Source organism: Hemitrygon akajei, unplaced genomic scaffold, assembly GCF_048418815.1.
Source record: "Hemitrygon akajei unplaced genomic scaffold, sHemAka1.3 Scf000111, whole genome shotgun sequence".
Classification (NCBI taxonomy): domain Eukaryota; kingdom Metazoa; phylum Chordata; class Chondrichthyes; order Myliobatiformes; family Dasyatidae; genus Hemitrygon; species Hemitrygon akajei.
Window position 1 is genome coordinate 1,325,876 of NW_027331997.1, and position 16,649 is coordinate 1,342,524.

Genomic DNA, 16,649 nt, shown 5'->3' on the forward strand with positions numbered 1-16,649 from the left:
GAACCCAAATCCGTAGGGATTGTTTAATAACCGGGTAAAGATTTAAATTTGGAATTTTAGAGAGCTGTAAAGGTAATGGAGCTCCTAAAATTGAAGTTAAATAAAGTTGTTTAACAGCTTTTAATTCCAAATCAACTCATAATGATTTTTGGTTTTATCAAGCCAATGTAACCAAAAACCTGATTGTCTAATATTCACAGCCCAATAATACAGTCTTAAATTAGGAAGTGCAAGTCCACCATCTTTTTTAGATTTGTATAAATGATACTTATTAATTCTTGGTCTCTTATTGGTCCAAATAAAGGAAGAAATAAGAGAGTCAATTTGATCGATTTTTTTTTGTTAAAAAGATGTGTATATTTTCGAAAATATATAAAAATCTAGGTAAAATCATCATTTTCACAGCACGAATACGACCTATTAAAGAAAAAGTAAGTGGATTCCATCTAGAAAATGGCTGCTTCATGGAGTCCATTAAAGGAACTATATATGGCTTTATAGAGATCTTTATATTTTTTAGTAATTATAATACCTAAATATCTAAATGTATTAACAATTCTAAAAGGAATATCATCATAAATACTAACATGGACATTTAATGGAAACAATTCGCTTTTATTCAAGTTAATATTATATCCTGAAAATCTACCAAAATCTTTAAGTGTTTCCAAAAGATTAGGAATTGATTCCTCAAGATCTGAAATAAAAACCAAAAGATCATCTGCATAAAGAGAAATCTTATGTATGGTTCCATTCATAGAGATACCAAGAATATTTTCAGCTTCACGTAGTGTTATAGCTAAATGCTCCAATACAGAATTAAATAATAAAGGGCTTCATGGACTGTTGTAATGTATCGATCTGTGTGGATGGTACGTCAGGCAAAGTTATCACTGTAGCTCAGTACGTTATGAGAATAAACAAATTTCCCATTTTGATTGTGTGGAAATTTTAGACAGACTGATTTTCTGCTCTGGAACCACAGAAGGAAACTGAACTGTTTTCATTTCTGAACTGAACTGTTGACAAGCCTTTCGTTATAGCTCATGCTCTCTAATCCAGGCAGTATCCTGGGAAACCTCTTCTGCGCCCTCTCCAAAGCCCCGACAGCCTTCTGTGAATGGGGGCGACCAGAACTGCATGAAACACTCCAGATGTGGTCTAACTAGTTTAATAAAACTGTTGTTACGAACTGTGACGTTTTAGAAACGAACCAACAACAATAGAATTCAAACTGGAGTCTGGTTTTGATGTTAAAACCACTTTCTTTATGAGTATCTACTTGTCATATAGTAACTTAACGAAGTAAAGGAAAGTTTACACTGTTAAGTGCCTATATGTGTAAATATAACTACCAGACTATCCACCCTGAGGAAATAAATCTCAGAGTCTTGAGGTGGTAAAGTAGGAAAGTTCAGTAATCCACGGAATAAATGACGGGAGAGAGATATTTGTATCCAGGGTGAAACGTAGAGAAACGGCCGTTACTTGAAAATACCGTCGTCGAAGTTCTTATCCGTTGAATCCGTCCACATACGAGTTATCAGCGAAACTGACCTGTCACATGAATACCGTCTTCCAGGGGTTACCACACAACATACCCAGGCAAGGGTTAACACAAAATACTGCACAATCCATTCCTATGGATTATACGAAGTGACAGCCACACACATTCGTTGTGGTTCCGTGTACCGATTATCAACCCACTCTTGTGGGCAGAGGAGAGTTCCAAGCCTCAGCTGCGACTAACTGAAGCGATCAGCTTTTCCAGTCTCTCTCTCTCTCTTTAGACTGGCCGACTGCCTGTCTGCAGATCGCTCTCTCTCTCTCTTATGGTTCAGTCCACAGTCAGCGCTGTCAGCCTGTGACTGACGTCATAGCCCCGCCTCCTTGGAGTCTGCGATCCCTCTGATCATCGACACTGTTCAGCAAATTTAATTAGCAGATTGGAACCCGTCACTGCAGCCCCACAGTGCACTATGTACCGATTGCAAAGCTACGAAATTGCATGTGAATAGCCTCCCCTCCGCCAACTCCACTCTTTCTGCGTCAGCAGCAGACTGGGACATCTCACATCTCGCTGCCTCCGCCAGGACATTAAACTGTGAACAACTGTGGTCAGGGACTGATCTCTGTGGTACTCCAAACGCTACCTCCTTCCAGTCTGAAAACGACCCACTCATCCGGACACACACCACCGGCAGTTTATCGATCTCCAACGAAAAAGCCTAATCACCTACTCCTGAGGGTCAATACCATTGCTGACTCTGAGTTTACCACCGTCAAATGCCAGGAGGGACATAATATTCAGAAAGTCTCCAGTCACAGCCATGTAAATAAAATGTGATCTCTGTGGGTGTGTGGCGCATGCTCAGAACGCGAAGGAGACAGACAAACTGAGCCAAGTCACAGACTGATGAAGGGGAGGAATGATCCATTTTGATACACAGAGGGAAGCAGAGAGTTTGATATTGTGCCTGGTGCCGAAACTGCGGTCAGTTTGAAGATGAAGTATTATTCCTCCAAATTGTTTGGAGCTGTGACAGGGTTTTTATCAGAAGGCACCATGGAAACTAAAATTATCTGAGTTGAAATGTTGTCCTTCCCCTCATGGCATTGCATGGAGTAGACGTGTTTATCGAACAGCTTCGTTCTTTTTAAGTTACTGAATCCAATCTGCGTTGATGTCTCGTGCTAAAACTTCTGGAAAAAAAGAAGAGGATCCTTCTGTGACTGTGGAAGCTATTGCGGAGCTAATTCGGAAAGCTCAGAGCGAAACGTCTGAACCACATTCGGATGTGTGTTTAAAGGTTACTACAGAGCTTAAACGAATTGAGATTCTGCTGCAGACTATTCAAAACACTTTGCAGGAACAGACTACTCAGATTCAGGAACATGAAGATGCTTTAACGAGACTCGATACTAAGACGGATGAGTTGGGGAAGTTCGGAGATAAACAATCGAAAATCGTTGAATCTCTAAGACAAAAGATTGTCGCCTTGAGAATAGATCAAGAAGGAACAATATACGAATTTTGGGTCTTCCTGAGTTGGTCGAAGGCAATCGACCTTCAGAATTTTTTGCAAAGCTCTTGGCTCGTATGTTTTCTGACGTTTTGGAGACTCCGCCTAGAATAGACCGGGCACACCGAGCCCCAGTGTTTAAATCCTCTTCTCAGCAGAAACCTCGACCTGTGATCATTGCGTTTCTTGAAAAGAAAGGTTACTCTAATTCGCCATCTCGTCGGTTAGGTATGATTAACTTTGTAGCTGATAAGATAAGGCTGGTCGTTGATTATTTGCCCGGGGTATTAAATGAACGTTTTAAGTATTAAAAAAAAAGTCATGGCTGAGTTATATAACAAAGGTTATAAACCTTCACTAAATTACCCCGCTCGTCTCAAGAACATTTTGAAAAATGAAATGTTGTCCTTCATTCACTGACAAGCTTTGTAAACTTTTAACAGTGTAGAAAAGTCAAAGGATCTGTGTTTGGGAATCACAAACACAACAGCTCGTTAGTTCCGCTGTATCTGTCAGTTCACCAGCGCTTGAATGCCGCCGATCCTTGAATGTGGAGGCGGAGATGCTGGAGAAGACAGCGCCCCACTCGCTGCAAGGAGAGCTCGAACACGTGTCCATGTCCGTGATCTGATTGGATACATTGCCATGACGTTCAGAGCACCGTGACGTCATTCAGCGACTCTCATTTCGGAACGGGTTCATCCGGCCATCGCAGATACACGGACAGCTTCGCTCTGGGAAGCAGCTGTTCACCTGCTCCGTGTGTGTGAAGAGACTCATTCAGTTAACCCACCTTGTGATGCTCCGGTGAGTTCACAATAAATAGAGGCCACATTTCTGTCCGGAGTGAGCAAAGAGTTTTACTCAATCATCCCAGATGCTGCAACACCAGCAACTTCACATCAGGGAGGAAGTTCAAATCAGCTCCGTGTTAAATGTTTAACCATCACGGTGACTGAAGGCAGCTGCAGGTTCATGAGGGACTGTTACAGTCAGATTCTGCAGTTCTTGCGGCTGCTCATCGCACCCAGGACTGAACCCTGGTCACTGAGCATTGGAGGAGTCTGATATGCTGATGTTAGCCTTAAACTAGACTGGTGTTTAATATTGTGGATCTATGAAAGATAAATCAGTTCTGTATCAAATCCCGTGTCTCAGGTACTTACTGTCTCTACCACACTCACGATGCAAACTAGAGAGGCCACTCGGCCCATCTGGTCCCTGCCCATGTTTCTGTTCCATATCAGTATATCAAAATCTACCCCTGCCGTTCCCCTCTCACTCTCCCTGAGATGACAGTTTCCAACTAGTCACCACTCCGTGGGATAGGAGATTTCCCTTGAATTTCATGGAAACATATAAATGCACAACACATTACTGATGCTTTGGCCCACAATGTTGTGCCGACCATGTAACCTTCTCTAGAAACTGCTTAGAATTACCCTACCGCATCGCCCTCTATTTTACTAAGCTCCATGTACCTATCTCTTAAAAGACCCTATTGTATCCGGCTCTACCACCGTCACTGGCAGTGCGTTCCACACACACACCACTCTTTGCCTAAAAACCTTAGCTCTGACATCTCCTCTGTACCTACTTCCAAGCAGCTTAAACCTATTCCCCCTCGTGTTAGCCATTTCAGCCCTGGGAAAAAGCCTCTGGCTATCCACACGACCAATGCCTCTCATCATCTTATACACCCGCATGAATTTCCTGCATGATTTTCTCCGGGCTGAATAAGACGATGAGCTCACTGTGGTTGTGACGTTCTTCAGGGCTCCGGATGAAGTTGGTTAAACTCCTTCTTCCCCGCTCTTTTCAACGTTTTGGGTCATTTTCACCAATTTTAAAGGACTGTGCCTCAGACAGCAGAATTGTTACGTACCAGCAGCAATAGATCACTAATGGAGTCTGGTTTCGATGAGAAAACCACTAGCTTTATCTGTATCTACTCCAAATATAAAAGATTAAACGAAATAAACAGAAGTTTACAGTGTTGTTATCAAGCTTGGGAAACAATGCTTAAAGTCGTAAGATGGTAAAGTGGAAAAGTTCAGTAATCCACGGAATAAGTGAGTGAGAGGAGAAATTTGTAAATCCACTGGAAAATGTAGCATTTTGAGTGTGTGTGTCTCTGTATTTCCAGCAACTGCGGAATCTCCTGTGTTTTATATCTGCATTTTACTTTGGCATTGGATTCACGTTGATATCGAGTATATTGTTTATGGGAGCTTTCAGCGTTAAAACAGCTGCAGATTTTTCTATACACACGAAAAGAATGAGGTATGAATATTGAAACAGAGCCTGAAGAAATATTTAATGGCAACGTGATTACCCATAAGGCCGTGCGTTTAAAATTTCGCTGGCGCTGAAGCACCGAACAGATGCGCAGGCGTCAGGGCTGATGACGTCACCAGGTATCACGCATGCGCACAGTACACAGAAGGCCTTTGTAATAGCGTCTGCAGGTAAAATCGATTCTCTGTGTTTTTATCTTAAACACCGACTCAGGGACGATTCCTGTGAACTGCGGGCACCGTAGTCTGCAATCCCGGGACCGTCCTGCTCTCTCCCCTCTCTCTCAGCCCCGCGATCCGTACACGAGCCCCGGGGAGCTTCCGGCTGATGAGGGAATGGGAACCGATGGATCTCTCAGACAGAGCTGAGCTCCAGCTATCTAAATGCAAGTATTAGGAACTCGGAGAAAGGGAACAAAATCGTTTATATCACCAGTTGAGAAAATCAGCTTTGTTCTACCTCCAATCACAAACAAGAGAAAATCTGCAGATGCTGGAAATCCAAGCAACATACACAAAATGCCGGCGGAACTTAGCATTAGTACTCTTTTCCATAGCTGATGCCTGGCCTGCTGAGTTCCTCCAGCATTTTGTGTGTGTTCTTGTAATGGACTTTTCTAGCGGTGAGAACATGTTTTGTCCAATTCTGTCTAGGTACCTAGTGATATCAAACACTTTTGCCCTGGGCAACAAGTAGCTTTCAGATCACAAATGTGCCAGACTCCAATGAGACAGACTACTGCCCTTCCCTTCATATTCATTGGCATTGCATTCACTGAGTTCACCACCGTCAGTCATTGGGGGAGGGTTCAGGGGGAATATTTATGTCCAATATAGAAACTGGTGTTACCTGTGTGTATTGTGGTGATGCAAAAGTTGCTGGAGAATTTGCAAGTGGGAAGAAGTGAAGTGACATTTGGAAATCTGACTTTTTAAAGCATAGTTTAGCAAGCAAATCACATATGGACAATGTGCAAAAGGTTTGGTGAGAAAATCCTTCATTACCCGTTATGAACCCAGAGGAGATCAAAGTTCCTATTGACAGTGATTTGCTAGCTGTGAAAATGAATACCTCTCTATATAAAATTCATTGTGCACATCTTGTCACTGGGTAAAAAATGCACAGTACAAGATTTATCTGCACACTGGATATTACAAATTAGAGGGGATATTGGAGGGAAGGAGGTGAGACCTCCAGTGTCCCTGATGCCCTCACCTACAAGATGTGCATCCAGCTGCAGCTTGTAACCCGGCACTTTAACGAGTTGGAACTTGAAATGGATGAATTTTGGATCATCCAGCATTTGGAGGGGGGTGATAGATATGACATGAAGAGAGGTGAGTTACACCCAAGGTGCAGGACACAGGAAACTGTGTGAGAGTCAGGAAGGGGAATGAGGTTAAATAGCCATCGCAGAGTACTTTGTTGCTATCCCGCACAACAGCAGGTGGACCACTTTAGACACTGTTGGGGGCAATTACCTGACAGAGGAAAGTCAAAGGGGTGATAGGAGATTTGTTAGTTAGGGGAACAGACCAACAGGCAACTAATATCCCAGTGATAAGGCTTGCTAGAGGTAGTGTGTGGGGGGGGGGGGGGGGGTGATGTGGTTTAAATAAGTTGTAGGGGGAATGGGAGCTAGATTGACAGAACAGATAGTGGAGAGGGTGAATTGAATTGAATTGACTTTATTACAAATATCCTTCATATGGATGAGGAGTAGAAATATTTACATTACTGTCTAAATGTGCAATGTGTAATTTAAATTAACTTATAATAATTAGTTTGTACATAGGACAGTCAGGAAAACAGAAATCAATTATTCAGTCTGATGGCCTGGTGGAAGATGATGTCCCGGAGCCTGTTGCTCCTTTTGCTGTGGTACCGTTTCCTGGATGGTAGCAGCAGGAACAGTTTGTGGTTGTGGTGAACTGAGTCCCCAATATCCATTGGGCCATTTTTACACAAATCCATACCCCTACCATCCAGGCTCCCATCCAAACTGCTTTTAAATGGTGAAACCGAGCTCATATTCACCACTTGTGCCGGCATCTCATTCCACACTCTCACAACCATTTCAGTAAAGAGCTTTTCCAAATGTTCCCGTTAAATTTTCACCAACCCACTTACCCATGCCGTCTAGTTGTCACCCAAACTCAGTGGAAAAAGCTGCTTGCATTTATTTACCCAATCTTCTCCCTCATGATTTTGTAGACTTCTGACAAATTCTCAAAGCAATGTATAATTTCCTTGTTTATGTTTAGAGCCTTTTTTAGGTGTATAAGATGATGAGGGGCATTGATCGTGTGCATAGCCAGAGGTTTGTTTTCCCAGGGCTGAAATGTGTGGAATGCACTGCTGGCTTTTTTGGTGAGCGTGTTTCAGTTACTGTGGGGCCAGGGACCCATGCAGCTCAGTGGGAACAGGGAATAATACCAATGGAGAGAGTCAAACTGAGCCAGGTCACAGATTGGAGATGGCAGAAATGCTCCATTCTTATAGAGACAGGAAGAGCATCAGAGAGTTTGAGGGTCATTCCAGATACCTGCATTGTGCCCAGTTAGAAGATGATCTCTCTCTCCAACTTGTGTTGAACCTCACTGTAACAGTGTGATGTCAGATCACACCTTGACAACTCAGTGATCTCATCTGAAATGTTGTCCTACACCCTCTAATGGATTTTGTATATCTTTTTACAGGTTACAAATCACAAGGAATTTCTCTACGGGAATCTAAAACACAACACACCAGTTTTGCTGTCTCTGTCCAGATATTTAAGAAGTGGAGCAAGCGATTCACTCGATCATCATTCCTGCTCAGACTGTGGAGAGGGATTCACTCTATCATCTAATCGACTGGCAAACCTGTCATTTTGAACGGGTAGGGGGTGCCCATTCATCTGCTCAGACAGTGGGAATGGATTCAGATGGACATTTCAACTGAAGGGACATCAATAAGTTCACACTGGGACAAGGCCATCCACCCGTTCTGTGTGTGAGAAAGGATTCAGTTGGTCTTCCCACCTGTGGACACACCAGTTAGTTCACACTGGGGCAAAGGCTGGTCATTTACTGAATTTGTGTGGAAGGTTTTACTCGGTCATCTGACCAAATGGTTCACCAGCAAGTCCACACTGAGGAGTGGCCGTTCACCTGCTCAGACTGTGGGAAGGGATTCACTAAGTCATCTAAACTGAAGCTACATCAGAGAGTTCACACTGGGGAGAGACCATTTACCTGCTTGGACTGTGGGAAAGGATTCACTCAGTCAGCCCAGCTACAAGCACACAGGTCAGTTCACACTGGGGAGTGGCCTTTCACCTGCTCATACTGTGGGGAGGGATTCACTTTGTCATCGCAGCTACTGAGACACCAGTCAGTTCACACTGGGGAGCGGCCGTTCACCTGCTCAGACTGTGGGAAGGGATTCACTCAGTCATCTCTCCTAATGGCTCATCAGCGAGCTCACACTGGGGAGCGGCCGTTCACATGCTCAGACTGTGGTAAGGGATTCACTCGGTCATCCAACCTATTGGCACACCAGCGAATTCACACTGGAGAGAGACCATTCACCTGTTCAGACTGTGGTAAGGGATTCACTCGGTCATCTCAAGTGAAGGTACATCAGAGAGTTCACACTGGGGAGAGGCCGTTCACCTGCTCAGTCTGTGGGAAGGGATTCACTCTGTCATCTAAACTGAAGGTACATCAGCGAGTTCACACTGGGGAGAGGCCGTTCACCTGCTCATACTGTGGGGAGGGATTCACTTTGTCATCGCAGCTACTGAGACACCAGTCAGTTCACACTGGGGAGTGGCCATTCAACTGCTCAGTGTGTGGGAAGGGATTCACTCAGTCATCCACCCTAATGGCTCACCAGCGAGTTCACACTGGGGAGCGGCCGTTCACCTGCTCCGTCTGTGGGATGGGATTCACTTGTTCACCTGACCTGAAGGTACATCAGAGAGTTCACACTGGGGAACGGCCGTTCACATGCTCAGACTGTGGGAAGGGATTCACCTACTCATCCCAACTGAAGATACATCAGCGAGTTCACACTGGGGAACAGCCGTTCAGATGCTCAGACTGTGGGAAGGGATTCACCTACTCATCCCAACTGAAGATACATCAGCGAGTTCACACAGGGGAGCGGCCATTCACATGCTCAGACTGTGGGAAGCGATTCACTCAGTCATCCCACCTATTGGCACACCAGCGAGTTCACACAGGGGAGCGGCCATTCACCTGTTCAGACTGTGGGAAGGGATTCACTAAGTCATCTCAACTGAAGGTGCATCAGCGACTTCACACTGGAGAGAGGCCATTCACCTGCTTAGACTGTGGGAAGGGATTCACTCAGTCATCCCACCTACAGAGTCACCAGCGAGTTCACACTGGGGAGAGGCAGACTCAAGCCTGAATTATCCCTCTGTGTAGACGCTACAGTGTAGCATACACAGTAGCCCACGCAAGTGGCCTCTACCGTTGTGTGCATTTTTACTTGTGAGTTTGTGTGTCTGCGTTGCTCTGGCAAACCGCTAGTTGGTGTTGAGGTTCTATGGCACTGTGTTGAATTGTCTCGAGTGGAGTTGGGAACGATGGCGACTGCTGAGTACATCTTGTTGGAGTTGGAGCTAATTGATGTTGAACAAGAGTTACTTTTATTGAAATTACTGCAGCGCAGAAAAGAGAGAAGTTTTTCCATTTCTTTGTGCAGTCCGTGACGTCCAAACCGATGTTTGTGGAAATTTCTTTGCACAAATTTCATGTCATTTGCAAGACTTTATAGTATACCAATGAAGAGTCCTAGAAATGTAGATATTTTCTGACTTCCTCACTTAACCTCTCCTCGATTTGGTCCATTTTCCAACTTCGAAGCAACAGGAAATCCCTCGGAGGAAATGTGCTGCTAACAAGCAGACCGATTACAGTTCTCGCGGTCTGTGACGCACAGTTACTTTTTCGTAAGGTGCGCATTAGGCTATGGCATACGGTATGGCCTAGGGTGCCACGTCGGGTACATGGCTACGCAGAGCGTACGGCGTAGCTTACACGGTGAAGCATAATTCAGGCTTCAGTGTGTGGGAAGGGATTCACTCGGACATCTCAACTGCAGAGACACCAGCGAGTTCACACTGGGGACAGACCGATCTCATGCTCAGACTTTGGGAAGATATTCCTTCAGCAAAATCAACCTAATGTGCAGCATTGAGTTCACACTGGGGAGAGACCGTTCACCTGCTGTGTATTTCAGAAGCAATTCACTCAGTAATCTAACCCTATGCAACTCTTGCTTCGGCTAGCAGCTAAATATAGGGGGTGTTAACCTCCCAGCCCAGCCAAACTTAAGAAATCTTGTTTGGGTGGATGCTGTGTGATGTATCCCCTGTTACAAATCAGTACACCCGCAGTAACAAACGATACACAACATGTGATTAAACGACTAAGATGTATAATTCATACTTTGACTAGATGGTTAGGGAAGTAATGAAAAAGAAAGAAAAAGGGCCCACTCTCTCTTCTTCTCATCTCTCCCCAGCAAAAGACCACAAAAATCTCTCTTCCAGACTCACAAGAAAGAACATTTCTGTCATTGGATAGCCCAGCACTCCAAAACCCTGTTATCTCTAGTCTTACCCTAAACACTGCTGCTGCAGAGAAGCCATTACCTCAGCAGTGAAACATTGCAGAGAGTCCACTGCATCAGCAGTGAAACCTTACAGTGCGTTACACTTGTGACACACTACCGGGTTCAAACTGGGGAGAAAGTTTCAATAAGCTGCTTGCTGCATATTTGTCCATCACCGTTGCTGAATGCAATTTCGAGAGTGGTTGTGTTACGTACTCCGTAACTGGGTGTCTGACCAGCAAAGATAGAAGAATCCTTTGGAGTCTGGTGGTACTATTTTCAAACAGTGTTTATTAGTAAAAATATACAAATCAATATCAACAATGCAAATATATAGATAATACATGTTAGCAATACTAAACCTAAAAGTGTGGATATAATAATAATCAATAATAAACAAGCTCTATCGATGTCTAGGGGATAATGAATTGTCATATGCTCCTCAGACAGGATGAAGAGGTCAATACTCCCCAATGCCATTAGGCTTTACAATTCAACTGCCAGGACTTAAGAACTTTTTCTAAAGCTATTGTTAATGCTTTTTTGAGTTAGTGATTTTAGATGCATATATTATTACTGAGTTAAGTATTGTATGTAATGAGTTTTTGCTACAACAAGTGTATGGGACATTGGAAAAAATGTTGAATTTCCCCATGGGGATGAATAAAGTATCTATCTATCTATCTATGTGAATATAAAGTTCAGTTCAGTTCATACGTGCTGAGGTAGTTGTTGGTTCTTGTGTTTTAATCATTGGAGAGAGAGAGCGAGCGAACAGTGATAACAACAGTCAGTCAAACCTTCCTTTACATTCTTGATCCGTCGATGTGTTGTGGCCATTCAGGTATGACCCCTCTGTCCTTTAGCTAGACCGTTCTTCTGTGGTGGACTCGTCACCCAGGCAAGGGTGGACACACACACAAGCCCCCCACCAGCCCTGCTATAAACACTGAGTTCAACTGACCGATCCTTTGTTCGGTCCCCGATGCCCCACACCTTCTCGTGGGTTCCAACACTCAAGCAGTGCTCACTAGTGTGCCTCCTGGTGTGTCTCCCCAGGCCTCACTTTTATCCCTACTCACTGGGTCTCAGGTGTCAATCAATTTTGAATGGCTTAGCCCATCAAACCAGCCCACTCCGGCTGTCCACTGAGGAATTTTAATTAACAGAATGGTACCAAGTAAACAGCCGTCTCCAGAGCCATAAGTCTTACAGGAGTCATAATATGGTGGGTCACGTCTCTCTCTCCCGGTGTTATCTCTCCCTTATCTGAAGCAGATGTTCCAGTCCCAGTATGTTTTCCCTTTGTCACTCTTTCTCTCTCATTAGCAGCGTGGTAACAGTAACAGTTTGTGATTCTCCCGGAGGGGGGGGGGGGACATGGGCAACTCTGCACCCTTCTGCCCATCAGAGCTGTTCATCCTTCGTAGCAGTTGTCAGTGCTGAACTCTGCATTTATCGCTGCTGCTCACCACACCCAGTTCTGCACCCTGGTCACTGGGCAGAGAAGGAGTTTCTTCTGCTGCATATTCACCTTTAATGGGACTAGATCTGTGACAAATAAATCAGCTCTACTTTAAACACTGTCTCTGGTACTTAGTGAATTTATAACACACCTAGTGTACAGTAGAGAGTCAGCTCAGGCCGGCTGGACCTGATTCTGTTCCACAACAGATCTTTCAAATCCTCCCCTGTTGTTCACCTCTCACTCTCCCTGTGGTGATGGGTTCCAAATTGTCATCAATCTGGGTGAAGAGGTGTCCCTTGAATTTCCTGAAGAAGTTGAGCTGACTGCAGTTCAGTCTGAGATGTTCTTCGCCCCTCAGATCTCTGGCTGCGGAAGAATGACATTGGGAGTGAACGTCCTTATTCAGGGCTCATTTGTCACCGTCTCGTCTGCTCAGATTGTTGGGATGTCTCACATGGAGGGTCATACTCATTCCACTGGTTCATGTTTTCTTCCAGAGTGATGATTCATTTTTCTGAGTTGGCCTCTCATGTACGTGTTCTGGTCTGTATTTCTTATCGAAATTGCATATACACACATGGAGTGCTGAATCCTCTTCATGTTTTGATAAAAATATATAGGAGGGGTGATTGATATGTCCGTGGCCTCAGGTGGAAGGAGTCAATTTTAGAAAACCGAGCACATTTTTTCCCCAACGTGGTCCCGTCCTACATTTACACACTTAGTCCAGCAGTGGCATGCAAAGGTTTGGGCACCCCTGGTCAAAATTTCTGTTACTGTGAATAGCTCAGCAAGTAAAAGATGACCTGATTTCCAAAAGGCATAAAGTCAAAGATGACACATTTCTTTAATATTTTAAGCAAGATTACATTTTAATTTCCATCCTTTACAGTTTCAAAATAACAAAAAAGGAAAAGGGCCCAAAGCAAAAGTTTGTGCACCCTGCATGGTCAGTACTTAGTAACACCTCCTTTGGCAAGTATCACAGCTTGTAAACGCTTTCTGTAGCCAGCCAAGAGTCTTTCAATTCTTGGTTGGGTAAATGTCTGGGTTCAGTCATAAACAGCAAAGTACTAATGTGGAAATTACCATTAGAGTCACAGAGAGTAGCAGCAATGAAACAGGCCCTTCGGCCCTTCTAGTCAATACTGACCTGTTTTGTTGTTACTGCCTAGTTCCAACTACCTGCACCAGAGCCTGCATACACCTCCCATCCACGTCCTCACCCAAATTCCTCTTTAGTGTCTAAATCAAACCCACATCCTCCACTTCCACTGGCAGCTCATTCTACACTCTCACCAACCTCTGAGTGAAGAATCCCCCTTCATATTCCCCAAAATAATTCACTTTCACCCTGAACGTATGTCCAATGTCACGGTGAGAGGGAGGATGGGGCAGAGAGGGAAGACAGTAAGGGGTTGGGGTGAACACAGGAACAGTCACTGGGCAGCCTCTACACCCATTCTATAAATTACCGGTTTCGGTAATTAGCAGCAAAGCACTGACTGTGGAAATTACAAATCAGAATATTATTAGAGTCACAGAGCCCAGCAGCACTGAAACAGGCATTTCGGCCCTTCTAGTCAATACCGACCCGTTTTTGTTTTTACTACCAACTACCCGCATACACCTCCCATCCATGTCCTTACCCAAATTTCTCTTTAGTGTCTAACTTGAACCCACATCCACCACTTCCACTGGCAGCTCATGCCACACTCGCACCAACCTCTGAGTGAAGAATCCCCCTTCAGATTCCCCAAGAGTATTTCACCTTTCACCCTGAAATATCAAGTGTGAGAGTGGGAAAGTGTGTATTGAACCGGTGGAAAGAGCAGAGGTACCTAATGTATACTTTACTTCAGTATTCACTATGGAAAAGGAGCTTAGTGGTTGTACTGATGACTTGCAGCAGACTGAAAAGCTTGAGCATGTAGATATTAAGAAAGAGGATGTGCTGCAGCTTTTGGAAAGCATCAAGTTGGATAAGTCGCCGGGACTGGATGAGATGTACCCCGGACTACTGTGGGGGACGAGGGGGGAGGTTGCTGAGCCTCTGGCAATCATCGTTGCATCATCAATGGGGACCAGAGAGTTTCCGGAGGATTGGAGGGTTGCCGATGTTGTTCCTTTATTCAAGAAGGGGAGTAGGGATAGCCCAGGAAATTATAGACCAGTGATTCTTACCTCAGTGGTTGGTAAGTTGATGGAGAAGTTCCTGAGAGGCAGAATTTATGAACACTTGGAGAGGTATAATATGACTAGTAGTAGTCAGCATGACTTTGTCAAGGACAGGTCGTGCCTTACGAGCCCGATTGAATTTTTTTGATGATGTGACTAAACACATTGATGAAGGAAGAGCAGTAGAGCAGTAGATGTAGTGTATATGGATTTCAGCAAGGCATTTCATAAGGTAACCCATGTAAGGCTTATTGAGAAAGTAAGGAGGCATGGGATCCAAGGGAACATTGCTTTGTGGATCCAGAACTGGCTTGCCCACTGAAGGCAACGAATGGTTGTAGACGGGTCATATTCTGCATGGAGGCCGGTGACCAGTGGAGTGCCTCAGGGATCTGTTCTGGGCCCTTACCTCTTTGTGATTTTTATAAATGACCTGGATGAGGAAGTGGAGGGATGGGTTGGTAAGTTTGCTGATGACACAAAGGTTGGGTGTTTTGTGGATAGTGTGGATGGCTGTCAGAGTTTACAGGGGGACATTGATAGGATGCAGAACAGGGCTGAGAAGTGGCAGATGGAGTTCAGCCCAGGTAAGTGTGAAGTGGTTCATTTTAGTCGGTCAAATATGATGGCAGTGAAAATGTCGGGACTGAAATGAGGGGAAATGTCTCCACACCGAGGGTGGTGAATGTCTGTAAATCCTCACCACAGAGGGCGGTGATGACTCGGTGATCGTCCTCACATAAAACAGAGGCTGGCAGATGTGTGGAGACCCAAGGGATCGAGAAAATGCGGATCGATAGAAGCATGTGGCTGAGATGGGAGAGTAGCCTCCATCTTGCTGATGGTTAAAGGGGCCGAATGGCCTCCTCCTGTTGTTTCTCACTTAATGTTTCAGTGTTCCTGTCCAGTGAGGCCAGAGGAATGTGAATAAAAATGAGTGTTTATAAACATAGACTGATTTAAATGACAAACACGAGGAAATTTGCAGATGCTGGAAATTCAAGCAACACACACAAAATGCTGGTGGAACGCAGCAGGTTCGGCAGCATCTATAGGGAGAAGCGCTGTCCACGTTTCGGAACGTTTCAGGACTGTCGAAGGGTCTCGGCCCGAAGCGTCGACAGTGCTTCTCCCTATAGATGCTGCCTGACCTGCTGCGTTCCACCAGCATTTTGTGTGTGTTGACTAATTTAAAAGAAACCAGCTCATTTTCTGTATGGGTCTGAATTGTGTGTCGGGATGGGAAGTGAATCAAAACTATAACTCTGAGAACTCTGTGACCTAGGGCTGGAGGGAAAGGGATCGGGGAAGATAAGGAAGGAAAATCTAAATACGTATGGAAATGATATAGGGAAATAATGAAATAATGTGGGAAATGCGGCGGTGGGCGGGGCAATATGTGAAGGGCGAGGAACAGTCACCGGTCACATGGGAGACCCTCCAGCGAAACGTGATCATGTTTTACCGCAGATCGGCAGCATTTACGGGTTTGTTTCCGTGACCCCGCCCACCGCCAGTGACGCAAAAGAAGCACAGTGCGCATGCTCACAGGCCCGAGCCAGGCAGTGATGTTTTTTTCGTTCTTTGTGTAAGTGGGTCATCGGTGGATCCGGGTTCGGGTTCGGGATCGGGAGGGGGTCCTCGCCCCCTTGGACGGGGAGCCGGAGACGGATTATTCTCTGCGGGGCAACACCAACAATTTCCCTTCGGTGAGTATTGAAGCCGGTTCCGAGCGGGGAGGTCTGACGTTGAGTGGTGAGTTAACTTTCCCGAACTCAAACAAGAGAAAATCTGCAGATGCTGGAAATGCGAGCAACGCGCACAAAATGCTGGAGGAACTCAGCAGTCCGGGCAGCATCTAGGGGAAGAATACAGTCGACATTACCGGCCGAAACCCTTCGGCAGGACTGGAGAATAAAAGGTGGGGGTGGGGAGGGGAGAGAGGAACACAAGGTGATCGGTGAAACCTGAAGGGGGAGGGGATGAACTTTCCCGAACTGGCGGCCTCGCCTCGCTTCCTTCACAGAATCTGCTGGGGTCGGTCCGGGTTGTGA

General features: G+C 45.1%; 1 protein-coding gene and 1 pseudogene across 1 annotated transcript in view; one reads left to right on the forward strand and one right to left on the reverse strand.

The window, feature by feature from the left end:
* LOC140723378 (uncharacterized) overlaps positions 1 to 16,649 on the reverse strand; it is a 425,409-nt pseudogene that overhangs the window by 348,752 nt on the left and 60,008 nt on the right.
* The window catches only part of LOC140723394 (uncharacterized), a 175,092-nt gene that overhangs the window by 76,756 nt on the left and 81,687 nt on the right, over positions 1 to 16,649 (forward strand). Inside the window, 1 exon segment of the mRNA XM_073037976.1 lies at positions 9,276 to 9,734. Coding sequence (XP_072894077.1) covers positions 9,276 to 9,734 — 459 coding nt within the window.